Source organism: Leuciscus leuciscus (genome assembly GCF_965113295.1).
Source record: "Leuciscus leuciscus genome assembly, chromosome: 4".
In the NCBI taxonomy this organism is placed as follows: domain Eukaryota; kingdom Metazoa; phylum Chordata; class Actinopteri; order Cypriniformes; family Leuciscidae; genus Leuciscus; species Leuciscus leuciscus.
Genome location: NC_138728.1, coordinates 55,020,461 through 55,037,657, shown reverse-complemented (window position 1 = coordinate 55,037,657; position 17,197 = coordinate 55,020,461). Strand labels below are relative to the sequence as shown.

Sequence of the window (17,197 nt, the reverse complement as noted above, 5' to 3'; positions counted from 1 at the left end):
CCCCGTCTGAAACCCGAAGAGTCCTTGATATGACCGATGACAACGAACCCGCTCTAGAAGACATCGCACAGATGTTTGGAAAACACTCCACCACAATATACATGACTCATACATCACACATATACACACATACCTGTTTAATGTAATGCATGATAAATATGTTGTTATTTTTGTCCTGTGCTAAAGTTTAGTCAAATGTTTTATTCTACTTTTCCACTATTAGTATTTAAAGTGTTTCCTTCCTGTTCACATATTGTTATACACTACAATGTAAAATGTTACATTATTTACATTGGTTATGTTACATAAAAAGTGTTTTGTTCTTCTTTATCATGTTCCTTTCTGTGCTTCAGTGTTTCTCAACCCTGTCCTGGTGACCCCTCACCACTGCACATTTTCCATGTCTCCCTCACTTAAAGGCCATGGTGCAGGTTTTTTTTTTTTTTTTTTTTTGACACTTTTCTAGTTGGTAATAAACATTTAAACAGTTATCCATTGTATTTGATGTTGTAGGGTATTACAAAAAAGAAATATAATAAGGAAAAGTAGGTGATATTTTAGCGGTTAGCGATGATTCTTATTTCTCCCGCATGCATTCCATGACGTCACATGAGGCACTAGCTAGCAGACGAAAGCCCGCCTTGATACCGTTGAGAGAGAGTGAGACGAGTAGTGAGAGTAAGTTAGCAGCTAGTGAAAGAGTGACAGTGTCAGATATATAAGTAAATAGACAGATAGATAGATAGATAGATAGATAGATAGATAGATAGATAGAATAACATAGCATAACATAACATAAAATAGATAGATAGTGAGAGATAGCATAGCATAGCATAACAGATAGCTTAGAGAAATAGTAACGTTAGATAATAAATAGATAAAATGGTGTACCACTGTGTTTGTGCCGGGTGCAAGAACTCCAGCAAAACTGGACATAGGGTCCATTGTTTCCCTAAGGACAAAGGGATCTTCCGAAGCTGGGTGCAATTTGTCAAGATTAGGCGGGCAGATTTTTCAGCTAGCTCTGTCACCGCCTACTCGAGAATATGCAGCGCGCATTTCAAGGAGGAGGATTACCACTCAGGGGATGCCAAGATGGTCGCACTTGGTTTAAAGAGTGAGAGGATGGCAAAGTTAATTCCTACCGCCGTGCCGTCTGTGAATCCAAACCTCTCTGCTTGCCCTGTCCCGAGGTCAAGAGACACCACCGTCTGCCGCAAGCGAGCTATTGCCACGGTAAGCATCATGCTAACGTTAATGTTTACAAGTTGCGTGTTAGCTAGCTCTGTGTGTATGTTCCCTTTGACACAGCCTCCACTACAAACAAGATCACTCAGACGTTAGAAGAGCATATTTCGTGATTCACGAATATGAGCCAAAACCAAATTGCCCTGTAGTAAATGTCCATATCGTCATGAAAGCTTCATGGCTAGTGTTTGGATCAGTGGTGATGATCATCAAGCGGCTTTCACAATAGTGTGTTTGCGTTTTGTGTTAGTCTGCTACGGTTCTCTTTCACATATATTTGACCGTGACCGCCAGGGCTGTAGTGGAGGCTAAACGCAAGTAAACGCAGTTTACCCACCGTTGAAATGTCAGAAACAGTTTATCCACTTCTCACTTCAGAGTTTAGCTACCTCTCAGTAAATTCACTACCTCATAGAGTTTATGCACCACATGTACTCTAGACATTTATTACCACTAGTATTGGTGTAAACATTTAACAGTAAACTTCAACATCATCAAATATGTTCTGAATGTCTTTTATGTATTTTTTAAAACATTGAGTAGCGCATATCAGGGTCCACTGTACTGTAATCTAAGTTTTTTCTCTTGTGTACCCTCTTAGCCTTTTTCTCACCCACTCACACTGTTTTGATTTTGGTACAGCTGTGCCATAGGTTATTGTTTCCACTGGGAAACTAGTTGTAGCACACACGTCCCATTTTATTGATGAACTTATGAAATGACTGGGAATATTTACTTATCGTCTTGGCATTTCAAAGATGCTAAGTAAATAATTCTTAGTACTTCCAAGTTGAAAATAAATGATTAAATGTTTCCATGTACCCCTTCAATGTGCTTGTGTACCCTTGGTTGTGAATCACTGATCTAAGTATTCATAGTGTACCCACCTTTTATTTCACCACTACACCCTTGCATTTCGCTGACCCTTTTTTATATTTGTTTTCGCAAGATGTTGACAGACGTCTCACAGCAGGAGACCGTGGACAGTGTAGACACTGTGGAGAGTGTCGATACTGGGGATCAGCCATTGCCCTCCTCCACTTCTGACGCTGAGACACAGTGTTATCTGAAGCCCCCCCGATGGTCTCACGGTAAATCTTGGGTATTTTAAGGGGTAGATATTCTGTCTAAAACATTGCCAGTATCTATGCAAGCAGGACATTTTTCATACACATTGATTAAATTAATACATAGCCTACACCAAAACATAGCCGCTTAGATTTGCCATAATTGTCACATGTTTGGGTATGTTTACTGCCTCTCCACAGCTGTGCAGGTTAACCTGAAGCCCAAGATGGTCAGTGTGGGCACACAGACGTCATTTAGCCCACAAACCTCCACTCCCCTCGCTAGTCCAGAACACACAGATGAAGATGATAATGCCTCTGTCATCAGTGAATTATCATGGGCGCCCGAAGAGCCGATGCATGAGGAGGATGAGGACTTGTTTGATGAGGAGCCACCTTACACTTGTGACCCCCACCACAAGTGAGATAATTTAAAACCAACATATACCATTTTGAATGCTCTTTTTTTTTTGTGTACTGTAGTTTGAATGACCCCCCCCCATTTTTTTGTTGTTGTAGTGCCATTGACAAATTCATTGTATGCCAAGAGGAGCTGATGGCCCTTTTTGCCATCTGTCCGGCCTGTTGTGAGAGGTCAGATAGTAGCATCGTGCAGCAGGAAGGAACTTTTGTTAAGATCAAGCAGGTACGGTTTTGTTTACGCAGCAGGCCATCTGATTATATAATAAATCAGAATATCTAATTGCAATCTGATAGCTCTGACTGTCTTGCCAGTTAATTTACAATGTATGTACCAGGCTGGGTTTAGTCTGTTGGTTTGTGATGGCATCATATTTGAGTGTTATACTGTATTGGTCATGTGTGTTTCATTGAAAACATGAAACCTTTGACCAGTAATGTACAGTACTTAATCTATATTGAATCCTGATATACTGTTGATTACTTTTTTTTTTTTCTACATATCTAGGACTGTGCATCATGTGGCTACAACCGTTTCTGGCAAAACCAGCCAATGCTCCACAGGAACATGCCGACCTGCAACCTCCTGTTAAGTGGGGCCATTCATTTCACTGGATGTTTGGCCACCCAGACATTAAGAATGTTGACTCTGTTTGGCCTGCAGTGCATCAGTGCGAGCAGTTTCTTTCGCCATCAGCGCCGCTACACCAGCCCTGTAATCGTTCAGGCCTGGCAAAACGATCAAGCAAAGAATTTTAGTGACCTACGGGCAATGGATGGTGGGCTAGTTCTTGCTGGTGACTGCAGGTAAACCAGTGTGAGAGCTCATAGACCAGTTGCACGTTTTGATTTTGTTAGTTGTTATCATGTAGGGTGGCTTTAGTTGGCATTTTCAGATGACATGGTGGATTGTCTTTACAGACCTTGGTTATTAAAAACTTGAAACATAATTCAAATTTGTAATTAATTCCAGGTCAGATTCTCCTGGGCACTGCGCAAAGTATGGATCCTACTCTCTGATAGAGGACAGAGTGAACAAGGTGGTGGATGTTCAGCTTGTTCAGGTAAACCTGATGTTATTAGACAAAGAAATGAACTCTGCAATTTGGTAAACTGATTGTATCTTAATATAACATCTTTCCACTAGTACAACGATGCATAGAGCTTTATTGTGTATTGCCTAACTAGAGTACAGTGTATCATAATGCCTGGACCAGCAATGCGTCGGTTCATTGACGCCTCCTTCAACAACACCAGCATTCTACACTTACACTGTTATGTCATGTTGCAGAGCTCAGAGGTTCCCAACAGCTCATGGTGTGAGCTTGAAGGGCTTAAGCGCAGTGTTAGCCTGCTGAGGGGAAAGGACCTGCATTTGGCAATGCTGATCACGGACCGTCATCGCCAGGTATTTACAATAAAAATGCAGTATAGAATGTAAATATCTGAATTTTTATTGTAAATACCTGGCGATGACGGGTATTTACAATAAAAATGCAGTATAGAATGTAAATATCTGAATTTTTATTGTAAATACCTGGCGATGACGGGTATTTACAATAAAAATGCAGTATAGAATGTAAATATCTGAATTGCACTGAAGCTGGATGTTTGTGGTTTGCTGATGCACTGAGGGCCACACAGGTCAATCATCCACAAAAGTTTGTTTATTTCTCCTTAGGTTGCCAAATGGGTGAGAGAGGAGCTAAGCCCTGAAGGGACACAGCATTATTTTGATGTGTGGCACATTGCCAAAAGTATGTATCCATTGTTGGAACCTTGAAGCAGTTTTTGTTAGTGCATATCAATTAATACCATTTGTTCTAAAACAGGTCTGGGGAAGGCATTGGATGCAGCTTCGAAAGAGTGTGACCAACTACAGTTGTGGAGGCCTGCTATAGTGAATCACCTCTATTGGACTGCAGCCTCAACCCCAGATGGCAACCCAGCGGTCATGGAGGCCAAATGGAAAAGTTTAGTCAACCACATCCAGGACATCCATGACCATGACACCCCTGCCTTCTCCAGTTGTGCCCATGGCCCTCTAGACGGGGATCAGCGCAACAAAGAGTGGCTGGACCCAGGTACAGTACACACAGTATGTGGTATTATGCACGCTCTACAGTTTTGTTGTATTTGCTGTCTGAGTGAATGTCTGGATGCTTTGACATGTGACCTTTGTGATGAAATTATTTTTTCATTTCCTGGCAATCTCATAACATTCTGTTTGCTATAATTCATATGCAGGACAATTTCATGTGTTTCCATTAAAAAAAAAAATGTCTATCTTCTTGTTAGGGGTTGCACGACTACTGATTTCTGCTAGTCGATTTCTTATCAAAACAATACTCGAGTTACTCGACTACTCGTCGTTCATGCTACTGTAAATGAAAAGACATGAAATAGCTAGATCTTATCAATAAACATTTATTAATTCATAGCCTAATGCAACAATTACATAAGTAAACTCTCAAAACATTATAATTATGACATTTTATTACATTTTAATGTAACAGTCTAAAGCCAAATAAATAGCCGTTATTGCCTTTCATTTCAGACGTCTGCTTCGAGGGGCCGTTCACATATCGCGTCTTTTCCGCGCTCAAGGTCGTTATTTCAAATGTAGGCGCGCGATCATAATGAAAGCAACATGGTGCGCTAGTTTTTCCAGGCGGGTTTTTCCTTCTCATCTCCAGAAATATATCTAGTAGTAAAGCTAATGCAAGGGCTAGAAATCAATTAATCTTTTGCTGAATGATACTTCTTCGTCGTCATCATGGAGAGCGCAGTTTGGTTGCATTGCAACGACAGACGCCATGGGAGCGCAAGCGCTTGTAGGAGACAGCGGCACGGCCGCGCGCGCTTTCCACACGTTTTTAGCATGGTTTTTAGACGCAATATGTGAACGGCCTCTTGCAGAGTTGGTCAATTACAATATTTTTGTCATCCTTGATGAAATACTTCCACACATCTGACGTGTGGTGTCTGTTGGTGACGTGCGCCATTTTTCATTCATTTATGGTTGATGGACGCTCGAGTAGTCGATTGTTTCCGACAGCGTCGACTAGTGGTTGAAGTAGTCGATCTATCGACTACTCGACTAGTCTATGCAAGCCCTACTTCTTGTCTATTTGTACGTTTTCCATCTGTGTGTCTGTCTGCCTACCTGTCTTGGTCTTTGCAGGCTCATTGGCAGCAGTAAAGTTGGAGAACATAATCACGAGGACTGCCCTACTAAAAGATGTTCGACAGCTGTCTCCACAGCATCAGACCTTCTCCCTTGAGGCTTACCACTCCCTCATCTTACACTTCGCGCCCAAGCACACAGGGTTTTCATACCTTGGCATGTATAGCAGGTCAGTGCTATCCAATGGAATAATACTGACAATTATTATGCCTTTTATAGTAATAATAGTACCTATTATCATGCCTATTGTAGTATTTTGTCATACATACACCAAGTTTCAAAAATGTTCTCAAATGTGTTATTTTGTAGGCTTCTCTTAGCGGCGCTGCATTACAATTACAATGCCAACCGCGAGACAGCACGGAGAAGTGATGGGACGGAGAAGTACTGCGTGCGGTATCCGCGCTTCAGAAAAGGTGCCCATGTGGTGCGTCCCATCAAAGAGGCAGCCTCATACGGTAAGCAGTGTCATGCAGGTCTATCATATTTGACAGCGTGTTTTACGAGTTTCAAATAGTGTGACCGTGGCGCGCCGGCGACTTCGTCATGATTATAATATCTGCTATATTGCTTTTTATGTATTAAAACCAGGCAATTGGTTGATGGAAAATGTATTAAAATTAAGACACAATTTATACGTAAACGAAATTCACTTTAAAGTAAAGCTTTCTTCAAAACAAAACTTAACAAACTTGAAACTATGTGTTTATTTAATGGCTAAAACACGTACTACAGACTCTCTTTTTGTACAAATTGCAGCACATTCATTTAATTCTGAATTTTGCACATGTAAGTTGAAAGGCATTTGTTTGTAGTAAAACATATCTGTAACATTTATCAAGTTCATAATTGTGCGTGCATTCATTAATTATTATCTTAATGAATAGACCTAATGCGACAAGGAAGAAGCACAAACTGCGTTGTTTGTTTATTCAGAAATAGTTGAATGGATCGGAAAAGTAACAAAAGCGGATATTGAGGCCTGAGGCTAACTACTATAATAATTTCTGTCATGGCAAGACTGCTTGTCTGTTCATCATGGAAGTCCCCGTTTTTTGTTTTTGTTTTGCTGTCATAGGTGTGCATTTAATGCACGAGACAAAGCCAACACATTATGTTGTCACTCCCCACGACTAGTTTAAAATGTGTCCATACCTCCGATTTTCCTCCAAACTTGCTCAAAGTTAATTCTCCTGTTTTAATTTTTTTCTTTGCTTCTTCAAGATCCATGTCGCACTTAAAACAGCAACAGAATAGCCTACAGCACGCACAGCAGGTGTGATGCATCACGCGTGCGAGACTGCGAGTGCGAGTGGACTAGACGCTGCGCATGATACGTGACGTGCTTTATCAAGGGCACGACCCGACCCGGCCCGAGGACAGTGGCGGGAAATATCGGCCCGCGGACCGGGTCGAGTCCTGGCTCGGGCAGAGAATTAAAGCTATACTGCACGAGACATCTGTGATCAGTGGCAATGATCTTTATACAGTCTTATTATTATTATTATTATTATGTCTACAGGTTATGCAACATCATTGATGAAGGCCCTTCGGGAAAGCTACACCAAATCACCTGCAGCTCTTCGAGAGGTTAGCGCCAATTTGTCCTCCGATGCACCCGCCCCCATCGCCAAATCCTTCGAACAGGTTCCTAAGGAGGAGGCCGTCAGCCTCTACCTAGCCCGGCAGTCACGCTACAAAAAAAACTAATTTCACTTTTTTTTTTTTTTTTTTTTTTTACAGACAAGTCCAATGATTTGTATTTATCATTGGTAAGTATTTATCTTTTTTTCCTTCTGTCCCTGTCCTCTCATTTGGTGGTGGTTTCCTGCATGCTGCATGTTTTGTTTTTTCTTTGTGTGCTGTTGCTTTGATTTTACTTTGCACAAAATTACTTTTTTTCCTCTTTGTAAGTGGCAATAATTGTCGCTGTACCCCATTCAAGGGGTCCTGCATGCTGCATGTCTGCTCCTCGGTCTGTTATTTGCATGGAATTTGTTGTATGTAATTAAAAATAATTTACCAATCATTTTACCTGTGCCTTGTCAACCTGTGTGCGGTGTTGTCTGGGCTCACTGTGTGTCTGCTTGATGTGCTTTTGCATGCATCACTGTGTGTGTGTGTGTGTGTGTGTGTGGTGGTGGTGGTGGTGGTGGTGGGGGGGGCGGTCTCACTGTGTGTCTGCTTGATGTGCTTTTGCATGCATCACTGTGTGTGTGTGTGTGTGTGTGTGTGTGTGTGTGTGTGTGTGTGTGTGTGTGTGTGTGTGTGTGTGTGTGTGTGTGTGTGTGTGTGTGTGTGAGAGAGAGAGAGAGTGAAAGGGAAAGGGAAAGATCAGTTGACCCTCAGGTAAGACCACAATATTGCAGGCAAAAGAAATAATGTGCAAACGTTTCAGGTCTAGCCCTTCATCAGTGTTCCTTGTAGGTTTTGTGCCTAACCATTTTTTTTATATAGATTTGTTTACTTCCAACCTGTGTCTTTGTTCAGTAAATGTTTAAATGTTCAGTAACCATTACAAGAAATGCCAATAAACAGTTTTTTCTTATCAAAATTCATGTGTTCTGTGTACTTTATAACACTTTAAGGGTAATTGGGTGATCACAACAGAATAAGCAATTATTTTTATTCATTTTCATCCAAACGAGGCCATTGAAAGCCCTGATAGGTCTGGTCACCACTTTGGAATTTTTGTCTGATGGTTGAAACCACACAAGAGGGTATAGGCTTCCTTATACTCCTGCCTAAAACTCCATAAGCCCAGCGTATAGCCTGTCTGTACGCAGTGTACCGGTATTGCCTAGGAATAAGTAGGAAAGATTCTTAAGTTTAAAACTCTAAGTTGTAAACGTCATTTTAAGCCTGTCTCTTATGCATGTTTATTGTGTATGCAACACATCTCCTGACACCAATTAGCTGTTGTTCAAAGGACTCAGTGTAAAAAGATTGATAAAGTAAACATAAACCATGAACATACTCGTGCGTGCTGGCTTGAAGGGGACCATGATCCTGCCTGAAGTGTGAGTATGCTATGTGTAGCACAAACGGATTCAGGCAGCATGCCTCAAATCCAGGATGCTGCGTTAGGCACGTTACATCTGCTGGCCGCGGGGTGAGGTCCTCGACCAGCGACCAAAACGCGCTCACCTCCCTACAACACAAGCTCTCCACCACCGTTTCCATGGGACGACACCGCCCACACAGACACCTGACAAACACAGCGACACAGACGCTTACTACTCACTCCCTCTCCCGGTAAGCCTGACGATGTCAATGACAATCAATCACGAGGAAAACTAGTTAGCACTATCAACAATAATCACACTGAAGACATGACCAGCCTACTCGGCGTCGGCTACGTTTGCAAACAACATTTTCACCGGAGAAAGAGGTAAAAGCTTATAAATAAACACTAGGTGATTATTAAATGTAATATGCCTTCTATTTATAGATCGTCTGACTAAGTTTACTTATCTGAGCCAACGACATAATCACTCTCATAACGTTAGATATAAAGAAAACGTTGACATTCACTCGATGCTATTCACTGAACGCAAAAAAGATTTTTGTTGTATGCACTGCTGTTCATAGACTACTATCTCCAGCAGTCATTGCTGGGTTTCTAAATGGTAGCAACTCACCAGGACACTTCACCAACTCTCCAGTCATTCTCCTCTAACCATGCATTTATTTGTCTTTGACGGCCATCGGCTCTCGGTATTTCCTCATTCGCCCTCTCACGTCTAAACGGTTCGAAATTATATGGCTGTGGGCCATCATAAATGTTAATTGTGGGTCTTGCCACCTCTTCCTCATCCCAGTTAGACGCCATAGTCAGTGTTAGAAATAGTTCTAGTAGCTGAGCAAGGCTGAGGAGGCTACGTTCCACCACGGCTGCCTCATGTGACGTCATCGCCGAATTGCGTAAAAAATAACCGTTACTAACCAAAAACTACAAAAACTGGACTTTAACACCATTTTGGAGACATTTCTAACTTTATATACATATCTTGACTGCTTTATGTACCCATTAATCGACAGTGGTGTTTAACCTGCACCATGGGCTTTAAGCCATGTTTCAGAGAGTGTAGTAATATTAGGATTATGCTGAACTACCCATGCACAAAATAAATCAATTTTTGGCAACAGACTTCTGATATGAATGATTTTTAGTATGATCTAATAGGGTTGTAAAAGAATGCTAGTAATATAACAACAAAAACACATAAAAATACACAAACACAAACAAACATTATCACAAAAACTCAGATTCAGGCTCAGCAGCCCCAGCCTTCTTATGCCAAGGCATCTCCGTAAGAAGGCCAAGTAAAGAAACTAAGCAGAGACCAGTAATAGCGCACACACTGGTCTGCAGCAGAGTTAACAAAGTAAAGATTGCTCCAATAAACCATCATTAGGCAATAGTAAAACAACTTTCATTTTCAAATCAATAGGCCCATGGCAAAAATATGAAACAATACAACAATAGGGTTAGGGTTAGGTTAAAATAATAAAATAGGGTTAAAATAAATCATTATTATTTAAATATATTTAAAAGTAAAACTACCTGTTTAAAGTAAATAGTGTAAATAAACTATGTGAGATTTATATTTAACTATGTATTGTACATAAAATGTATGTAATTGCACATAACAGTTTAATATAAAATGTTTTTTTGTTTGTTTTTTCATTCTGCTAGATGGCTGGACAGAAAACAAATCCCCTGTGGGAATACTTTACTGAGCCAACACCAGGGAATGCAAAGTGCAATATCTGCAGTGACGTGGTGACCCACTTTAATCACTCTGTGTTCACGGCAACCGCTTGTGTGTCCTGGTTTGAACATGCTTCTCGTGTATGAAAAGTTAGGTGAACATGAGGTGTAATGTAGGTGAACTACATTAGCCGTATTTTCTTCGTTAGAATGTTGATATAAAAACTGTTCAAGTGTCACGTAAGTTTCATTCATAATGAATGTTTGCTGTAACAGTCCATTGTAACATATCATGTGTCTCCTTTAATCCAATATAAAATGTCATACGTGTTGTCCCTCATAACCAGTAGTATAACAAGTCTAAGCTAGCTTATGTGTTATACCAGTTTGACATGACATAGAAGAAATCGCGAGCGCCACAGAGAAAACAAACGCATGCAAAAACCTAATGTAAAATTAAATGATTTTATTTGCCGCTCCAGATGTAGGCTACACTTAATGTATTAATTTCAAGATGTAACATTAACATGACGGTAATTGAAACGTCTTTGTAAAAACATAAAGCAAAACGTGAAAAAAGTGGGGGAAAAAAGCATCATAATTTGTAAACGACTAAGTCGACTAGTAGCAGCAGTATCGTTTAATCAACTATTCTCGCACATCCCTAGTCTCCATTAACTCCCCTCCTCTGAGCCACTAAGGCTGCAGTGGTGTCATTTTATTTAAATAAATGTGTCCAAGAAAATCAGTAAAAATAAATAGATATATGAAGAGTTCAGATGAAAAAGCCTCTAAGTGCCATGTGAAATTTTCTTCTAGAATGATCATTTGAGCCCTTGAAACAGACTCGAACTCCTCATTGGATGGATACGCCTTGTAAGAATAGATTGCAGTGGCGAGTTTGTCAAGAATCTCAGATTTAACATCCTTGGTTAGGCTGAGCAGTGAGTCATCTGTAGCATATTGCCCATTTCCACGTTTCAAATGTAATTCTACATCATACGAAAAGCTTGTAATGTGAAAAGAAACAGGCCATTGCTGTTATTGATCCAGGATTTCCGTTGTTAACCCATACACAAAAGAAATATATTTTCAGGATATATTTTGGAATATATGCAAATATTTGAAATTGGCCCAATAAATATATGTCATCCTTATATTTCATATATTTTTGTTATATTTCAGAATATATTTCAATGTATTTTTTTCTGTATGGATCCCCAAAAGTGTCAAAAATATATGTGGCATATATTCCAAATACATTTAAATATATTCTGAAATATAACAAAAATATATGAAATATAAGTATTATTATATATTATATATTAGTATATATAAGTCAAATTTAATTTTTAAAGTGAACTATTCCTTTAACCCTAATTATTTGCATTCCTGCTTATTTACAAAGCTGCATGTATCTTGTGGATAGCAAAAGACGGCCTGCCTGAAACTCATCTGACACATGAGGGAGCATATACTTAAAATAAAATGCTTTCAGTCTATCTACAGTCTTGGCACAGAATTGCTCATTGTATGGGACTTGTAGCAGAACTTGCTGTGATGGAGCCCAGATGAGCAGCTTACAGGCCCTCAGCCCTGTACAGAACATTCCAAGCTGCACTTGCACATAGAAGCCCCGTGGACCATTGAAGATGCTTGAGACCCTCTCTCAGCTCACCCTGGGAGCAAAATTAAGGAGTGGGAGGCAGAGGGACATTGTTGGACGGTGGTGTGAAAAGGTGATGTCCGTTAACCGCTTCGGGCAGAGGTTCCTCTGGGTCCCCACATTCCAGAGCCGCTGCTCATCTGTGCAGGCAATGCCAGTGAGCCCACTGGACACAGCATTTTCCACCTGAGACCAAACATATGCACTGATGAGCTTGAATACTTAAAAGATATTTCAAAACTTTCACAGTTATCTTATTTAAAAATCATTCATTATTATTACACGTAATGTTAACCTACCTTATTCCTTACATCAGGTGATAGCGTAATTAGACTTAATGTTCACTTATACATGTAGGCCTACTTTACGTTTCCTTTTCCATTTTCAGTGCATGCATATTTTTTTCCTAGCACATTTTACCAATTCCAAATCACATTAATCGTAATAATTAGCAGTAATTTCTTATTTAATTATTTATAAGTGATATAAAAAACACATTCTATTCATATGTGCAAAAAGAAAACCTGCTTAATATTTATGCACATCTAAAATACACAATTAATAGTAGTTGTTAAGATTGATGTGGTTTGGAATTGGTCAAATGTGCCATCATAAAATCAAATTGCAAAATAATGATGCATGCACTGTACTTACCTGGACTCCATTCACTTACCTTACTCCAATGTACAATTAAGAGATTTGACAAGATACTTAGCCTGCCGGTGGTCATCAGGTCATCATCAGCTGTGTATGTCACAAACATTATGTTAATATACCTAAATATATACATTTATAACATACTTATGTTAACAACTCGAACGTTGCAAGATATTATCATGATTAATAAATACTAATAATGAGTGTGATATAGTCTTACCTTCCATAATATAGAGGCTGCGTGGCTACAGGACCTTCCCAAACCAGCGATGCACGAACATCCAGTAGTCTCCACTGATCCTAGGCTGTTAACTAGCACCCACGCAGAGTGGTGTGGACTGCTCGACTGGCTGGCACGTTTGCTTTTAAAAATACAAAGTCACCCTCACGGTGTAAGAGTACACGACCCACTTTCCCACTGTGTAAATACTGATAGGCCTCAGTACTTTTATAGTTTTTCATGGCTACTCCATCAACTCTTTCTGACAGGAGGAAGTAGTTAAATATGTCCCCATAGGTTACCTCTGGCCACTTCTTCATATCGTCTACCCCCGTTAACAATGACGATGGATGTGACAATATGAGACCATCTGATCGTCGCAAGTTTTCTCCGTGCTCCCAATTTAAAACAGAATTAATGTTATTTGTCATTTTGTCAAGTTTTAGCTAGCTATAAACAATCTTCTATTTACTGAAATAGCTACCGGATGCGCCGTGTCAGTTTACCGGAAGTCGGATGACAAAATGCGGAAGCGTGAATTATTAAAAGTGGGCGGGGCGGAATAAGGTGAATAGGTAATGTTGGAATTAACATTAGCCAAGCTTAAGTGATGAAAAATGTTTACCGTTACCTTTTGTAAACTACTGCAGCACACCATTCAGGTAACTGTTATACAGTATACATTACTGTACAGTACAGTATACTGTAATGTGTTACTTACTGCAGTTGTCAACTAGACAGCTAGCCAACAAATGTTAACTCCTACTACAGACCACAGAACATTTAGGGGAAAAGACGGAAATAAAAGCTTGGCCTATTTTCACTAAATTACACGCGTCAAAATGCTAGGTTTATATGTAAACAATAACGAACAGAGCTATCTTAAATTATGCTGCAGCATACATAAACAGAGAACAGTTTTACTTACCAGAATCTAAATGTGTGCTGTATATTGTTAGTTGCGTATTTAGCCTTCTCGCTTCACTGATGCAATCCAGGCGCGTTTTTCAGGAATTTAAACATTTTAATTTCCCAAAAAAAGTTCGTTTCGGGCCAGAAGGAGGACCCAACTAACGAGCAACAAGGACCTAATTTTAATTTAGATATTCTAAATAGCAGGATTAAATAAATTATCGCAATCCCACCGTACATCAAGCGCATCCCGCCATTGTTTTGAATGCGCTCGACAACTAACCGGAAACGTCCTAGGGCCAAATACGTCACTTCCTTAAACAGACGAAAGGCCGTTGAAATGGTCTATAGGCTTATAATAGGGTATTAAGTATAATTGTAACTTTGTGTAAGAAAAACACTTTATAAGGTTTTTATAAGAAACCCTTGAATCTGGTTCATTAGAAATGAGACTTGTTTTTATAAACATGTTTATTAAGAAATTGTCATTAAGAAATACACTGCAACTATTGTTGTAAAATCATTATTCATTTTAGTTCAGGACTCCATAGTCCAGGTGTAAATAATCCATACTTAATCTGTGTTACAGAAAGCCATTCTGATTAATAGTGGGGCGGCTAAGCGCAGATTTTCATCAGAATCGATCACTTTGCGATAAAAGCATGAAATTTGGTATGAAGGCTCACATTTTTTCAAAATGGCCGCCAAATATGGATTTTGTAATGGGAAAATTAATTAAAAGCTGGCAGAAACATAAAATGCAATAACACATTTCACCATAAATACATGTAAATATGAGCACACTTTCACGTAGAAGGTCTTTAAACTTTAAAATATAAGATATGTTTTAAAAAAAAATGAAAATGGCCGCCAAATATGGATTTCATAATGTCATAATGGATAGACGACAGTCATTAACAATTAAAAAAGTTGCACATTTGATCATTAATCAATCTAGGTCATTTTTAAACAAAAAGGAAAAGAGGTTATGATGTCTATCAGAAATTATGTACTTTATATTAAATTGTGTGCATATACTAATACGCATCATTTTTACTTGGTAGTTTGTCAGTGACTCCTCCTTATTCAGTCAGTAGGTTTCATCTTGTGGTGGCCACAGTTGAATATTATTCTCTTTAAAATCTAGGGAACTAGTGGGATGTTTTACCCTTGACTACAAGTGAGATAAAGGCAAAGTCAGTTGAATGTGTTTCTCACTGTTACTCTCAGTAAAATTAGTGTAGGCTAATACTGCAAGTAAGCAAACATAACTCAGACAGGCAAATATAACATAAAATAGATTTTAGTCTGCAGGAATTTAGAGTTAGGATTCTGTGAAATAAAGTATGTGTACATTTCCACAGAATTTCATTTAGGCTGGTTATCTAAACTAGCTGCAATTCATCCTATTTATTTCATTGTAACTCTGTGCTCTTGTACGGCTAGTTTATACCACCCAAAGCTAATCTCAGTCAATTCTTTGCTCTCCAAATGCTCTCACCTTGACTAGAAATATTAATTGTAAGAACTGTTGAGTCCTGCTAGATTATTTGCAAGTGGTTTAGTAGGTAGGCCTACACATCACATTGTAGACCGAGTTTTCCTCACAAGAAAAACGTAAATTAGCACGATTAGCATGATTACCACAATTAGTCAATCGATTTAATATTTTTTGTGCCAGTTAAGTGAAATAGAGTAGCCAATATTTTTTTAAGGTATTAGCACACATCTTTTAAGTTAGTAGTAGACCTCAAATAAAGTTCCACGTCTTAAGAAAAACTACTGTGATTTAAATTAGCACGATTAGCATGATTACTACAATTGCAATTGATTTAATCTTTTTTGTGTCAGTTAAGTGAAATAGAGTAGGCAATATTTTTTAAAGTTATTAGCACACATCTTTTAAGTTAGTAGTAGGGGAGAGCGGGGGCAAACGCTTTTTGACTTTCTCAGTTTGTGTAAATCTACTTATGGTTCAGAGTATTTATTTTTTCCCACATTAATTTCCCACGTCTAGTACAATTGTTTTGTTTTATTAATACAGTATATACTTTTTTCTTGATATATCCCGTAAGAATGGAAGTGAAATGTGACAACATGCCCCATAGGTGGGGTACATTGTAACATGTGAGGGGCACATTGTAACATAACATATGACAGCTTAAAATGTTATCTGACCTAATAAAAAAAATATACAAGACAAACTAAAATAATTTCTAAATAAAATACAATTAAAAAACTCTTTCATATAAAATAATGGCAATTTTTAATAATTAAATATAAACTCATTTTTGAGTTTTGACTACGAACACAGGAAAACACAGCTATACAACATAGTTCAAAACAAATAAATAATTAGTAATTTCTGAACATTGACTCTCAGTCTTTATTCACCTTTTTCTCACGTTTTCTCAATAAAATTAATAAAAGTATAGAATATAATAACATATTTCTAATAGGGGCACATTGTAACGAAGTGTTACAACATGCCCTGCCTGCACTACTGGGATTTAAACCCGGCTAGTGTCTTCTGCTAGTTAGTGAAGCATTAAAGAACTATCTCAACTGTTAAATAACATATTGGAGATTATTTAAAATGAGACAAATCTGATATTATTTTAAACACAAAAAATAGAGATGAAAAATTAACTTAAGTCAGAAATTTACTTTTGCTATGGTTTAATACATTTCTATGGATATCTTCCAAAAAAATAAATAATTTTTGCGCAATTTTTTCTCGATAAAGTGTTGATATGGCAACTAGTAAATACACCAAGTTTCGTCATCCTAGCATGTGTGGAAGTATTTAAAACAAGTGTTACAACTAGCCCCGTGTTACGTTGTGCCCCGCGCTCCCCTAGACCTCATATACAGATCCAATGCAATGGCTAAAACCTTCAAATTATTTAATCCTGGATATATTGCCGAGCTGGCACCTTGCCGTGGTGGATTAGCTTGCGTGTCTCTTTCCATGTCAGCTGTTTAAAAACAGTTTACCTTTTTGTATCACCATTGGTGAATTGCTTTGGTAGAGACCAGACAAAGATCAGCTCTTAATCACTTGTCACTGTGATGTCTAATTTTGATCACATAACATGAATTTACA

The 17,197-nt window shown here is 38.7% G+C and overlaps 2 protein-coding genes and 1 long non-coding RNA gene across 14 annotated transcripts in view; 2 read left to right on the top strand and 1 right to left on the bottom strand.

The window, feature by feature from the left end:
• The window catches only part of LOC309497139, a 549,185-nt gene that overhangs the window by 208,777 nt on the left and 323,211 nt on the right, over nt 1–17,197 (top strand). The gene's annotated exons all lie outside the window — the stretch shown is intronic.
• Nucleotides 886–7,632, top strand: LOC309496458 (uncharacterized protein; the record flags this gene model as incomplete). The annotated part of the gene is made up of 12 exons (XM_082166448.1): nt 886–1,236; nt 2,198–2,339; nt 2,517–2,736; nt 2,835–2,961; nt 3,244–3,542; nt 3,709–3,799; nt 4,027–4,143; nt 4,417–4,492; nt 4,568–4,819; nt 5,920–6,091; nt 6,232–6,380; nt 7,445–7,632. The coding sequence occupies exons 1-12, from the start codon at nt 1,096–1,098 to the stop codon at nt 7,630–7,632; spliced, it is 1,974 nt and encodes a 657-aa protein (XP_082022574.1). The 5' UTR covers nt 886–1,095.
• LOC309497115 (NACHT, LRR and PYD domains-containing protein 3-like) overlaps nt 15,116–17,197 on the bottom strand; it is a 202,138-nt gene continuing 200,056 nt past the window's right edge. For all 11 annotated transcript variants that reach the window (XM_082167321.1, XM_082167327.1, XM_082167322.1 and 8 more), the window contains one exon: nt 15,116–17,197. This exon is cut by the window's right edge and continues 1,519 nt beyond it. The gene's annotated coding sequence lies outside the window, so the exon portion shown is untranslated.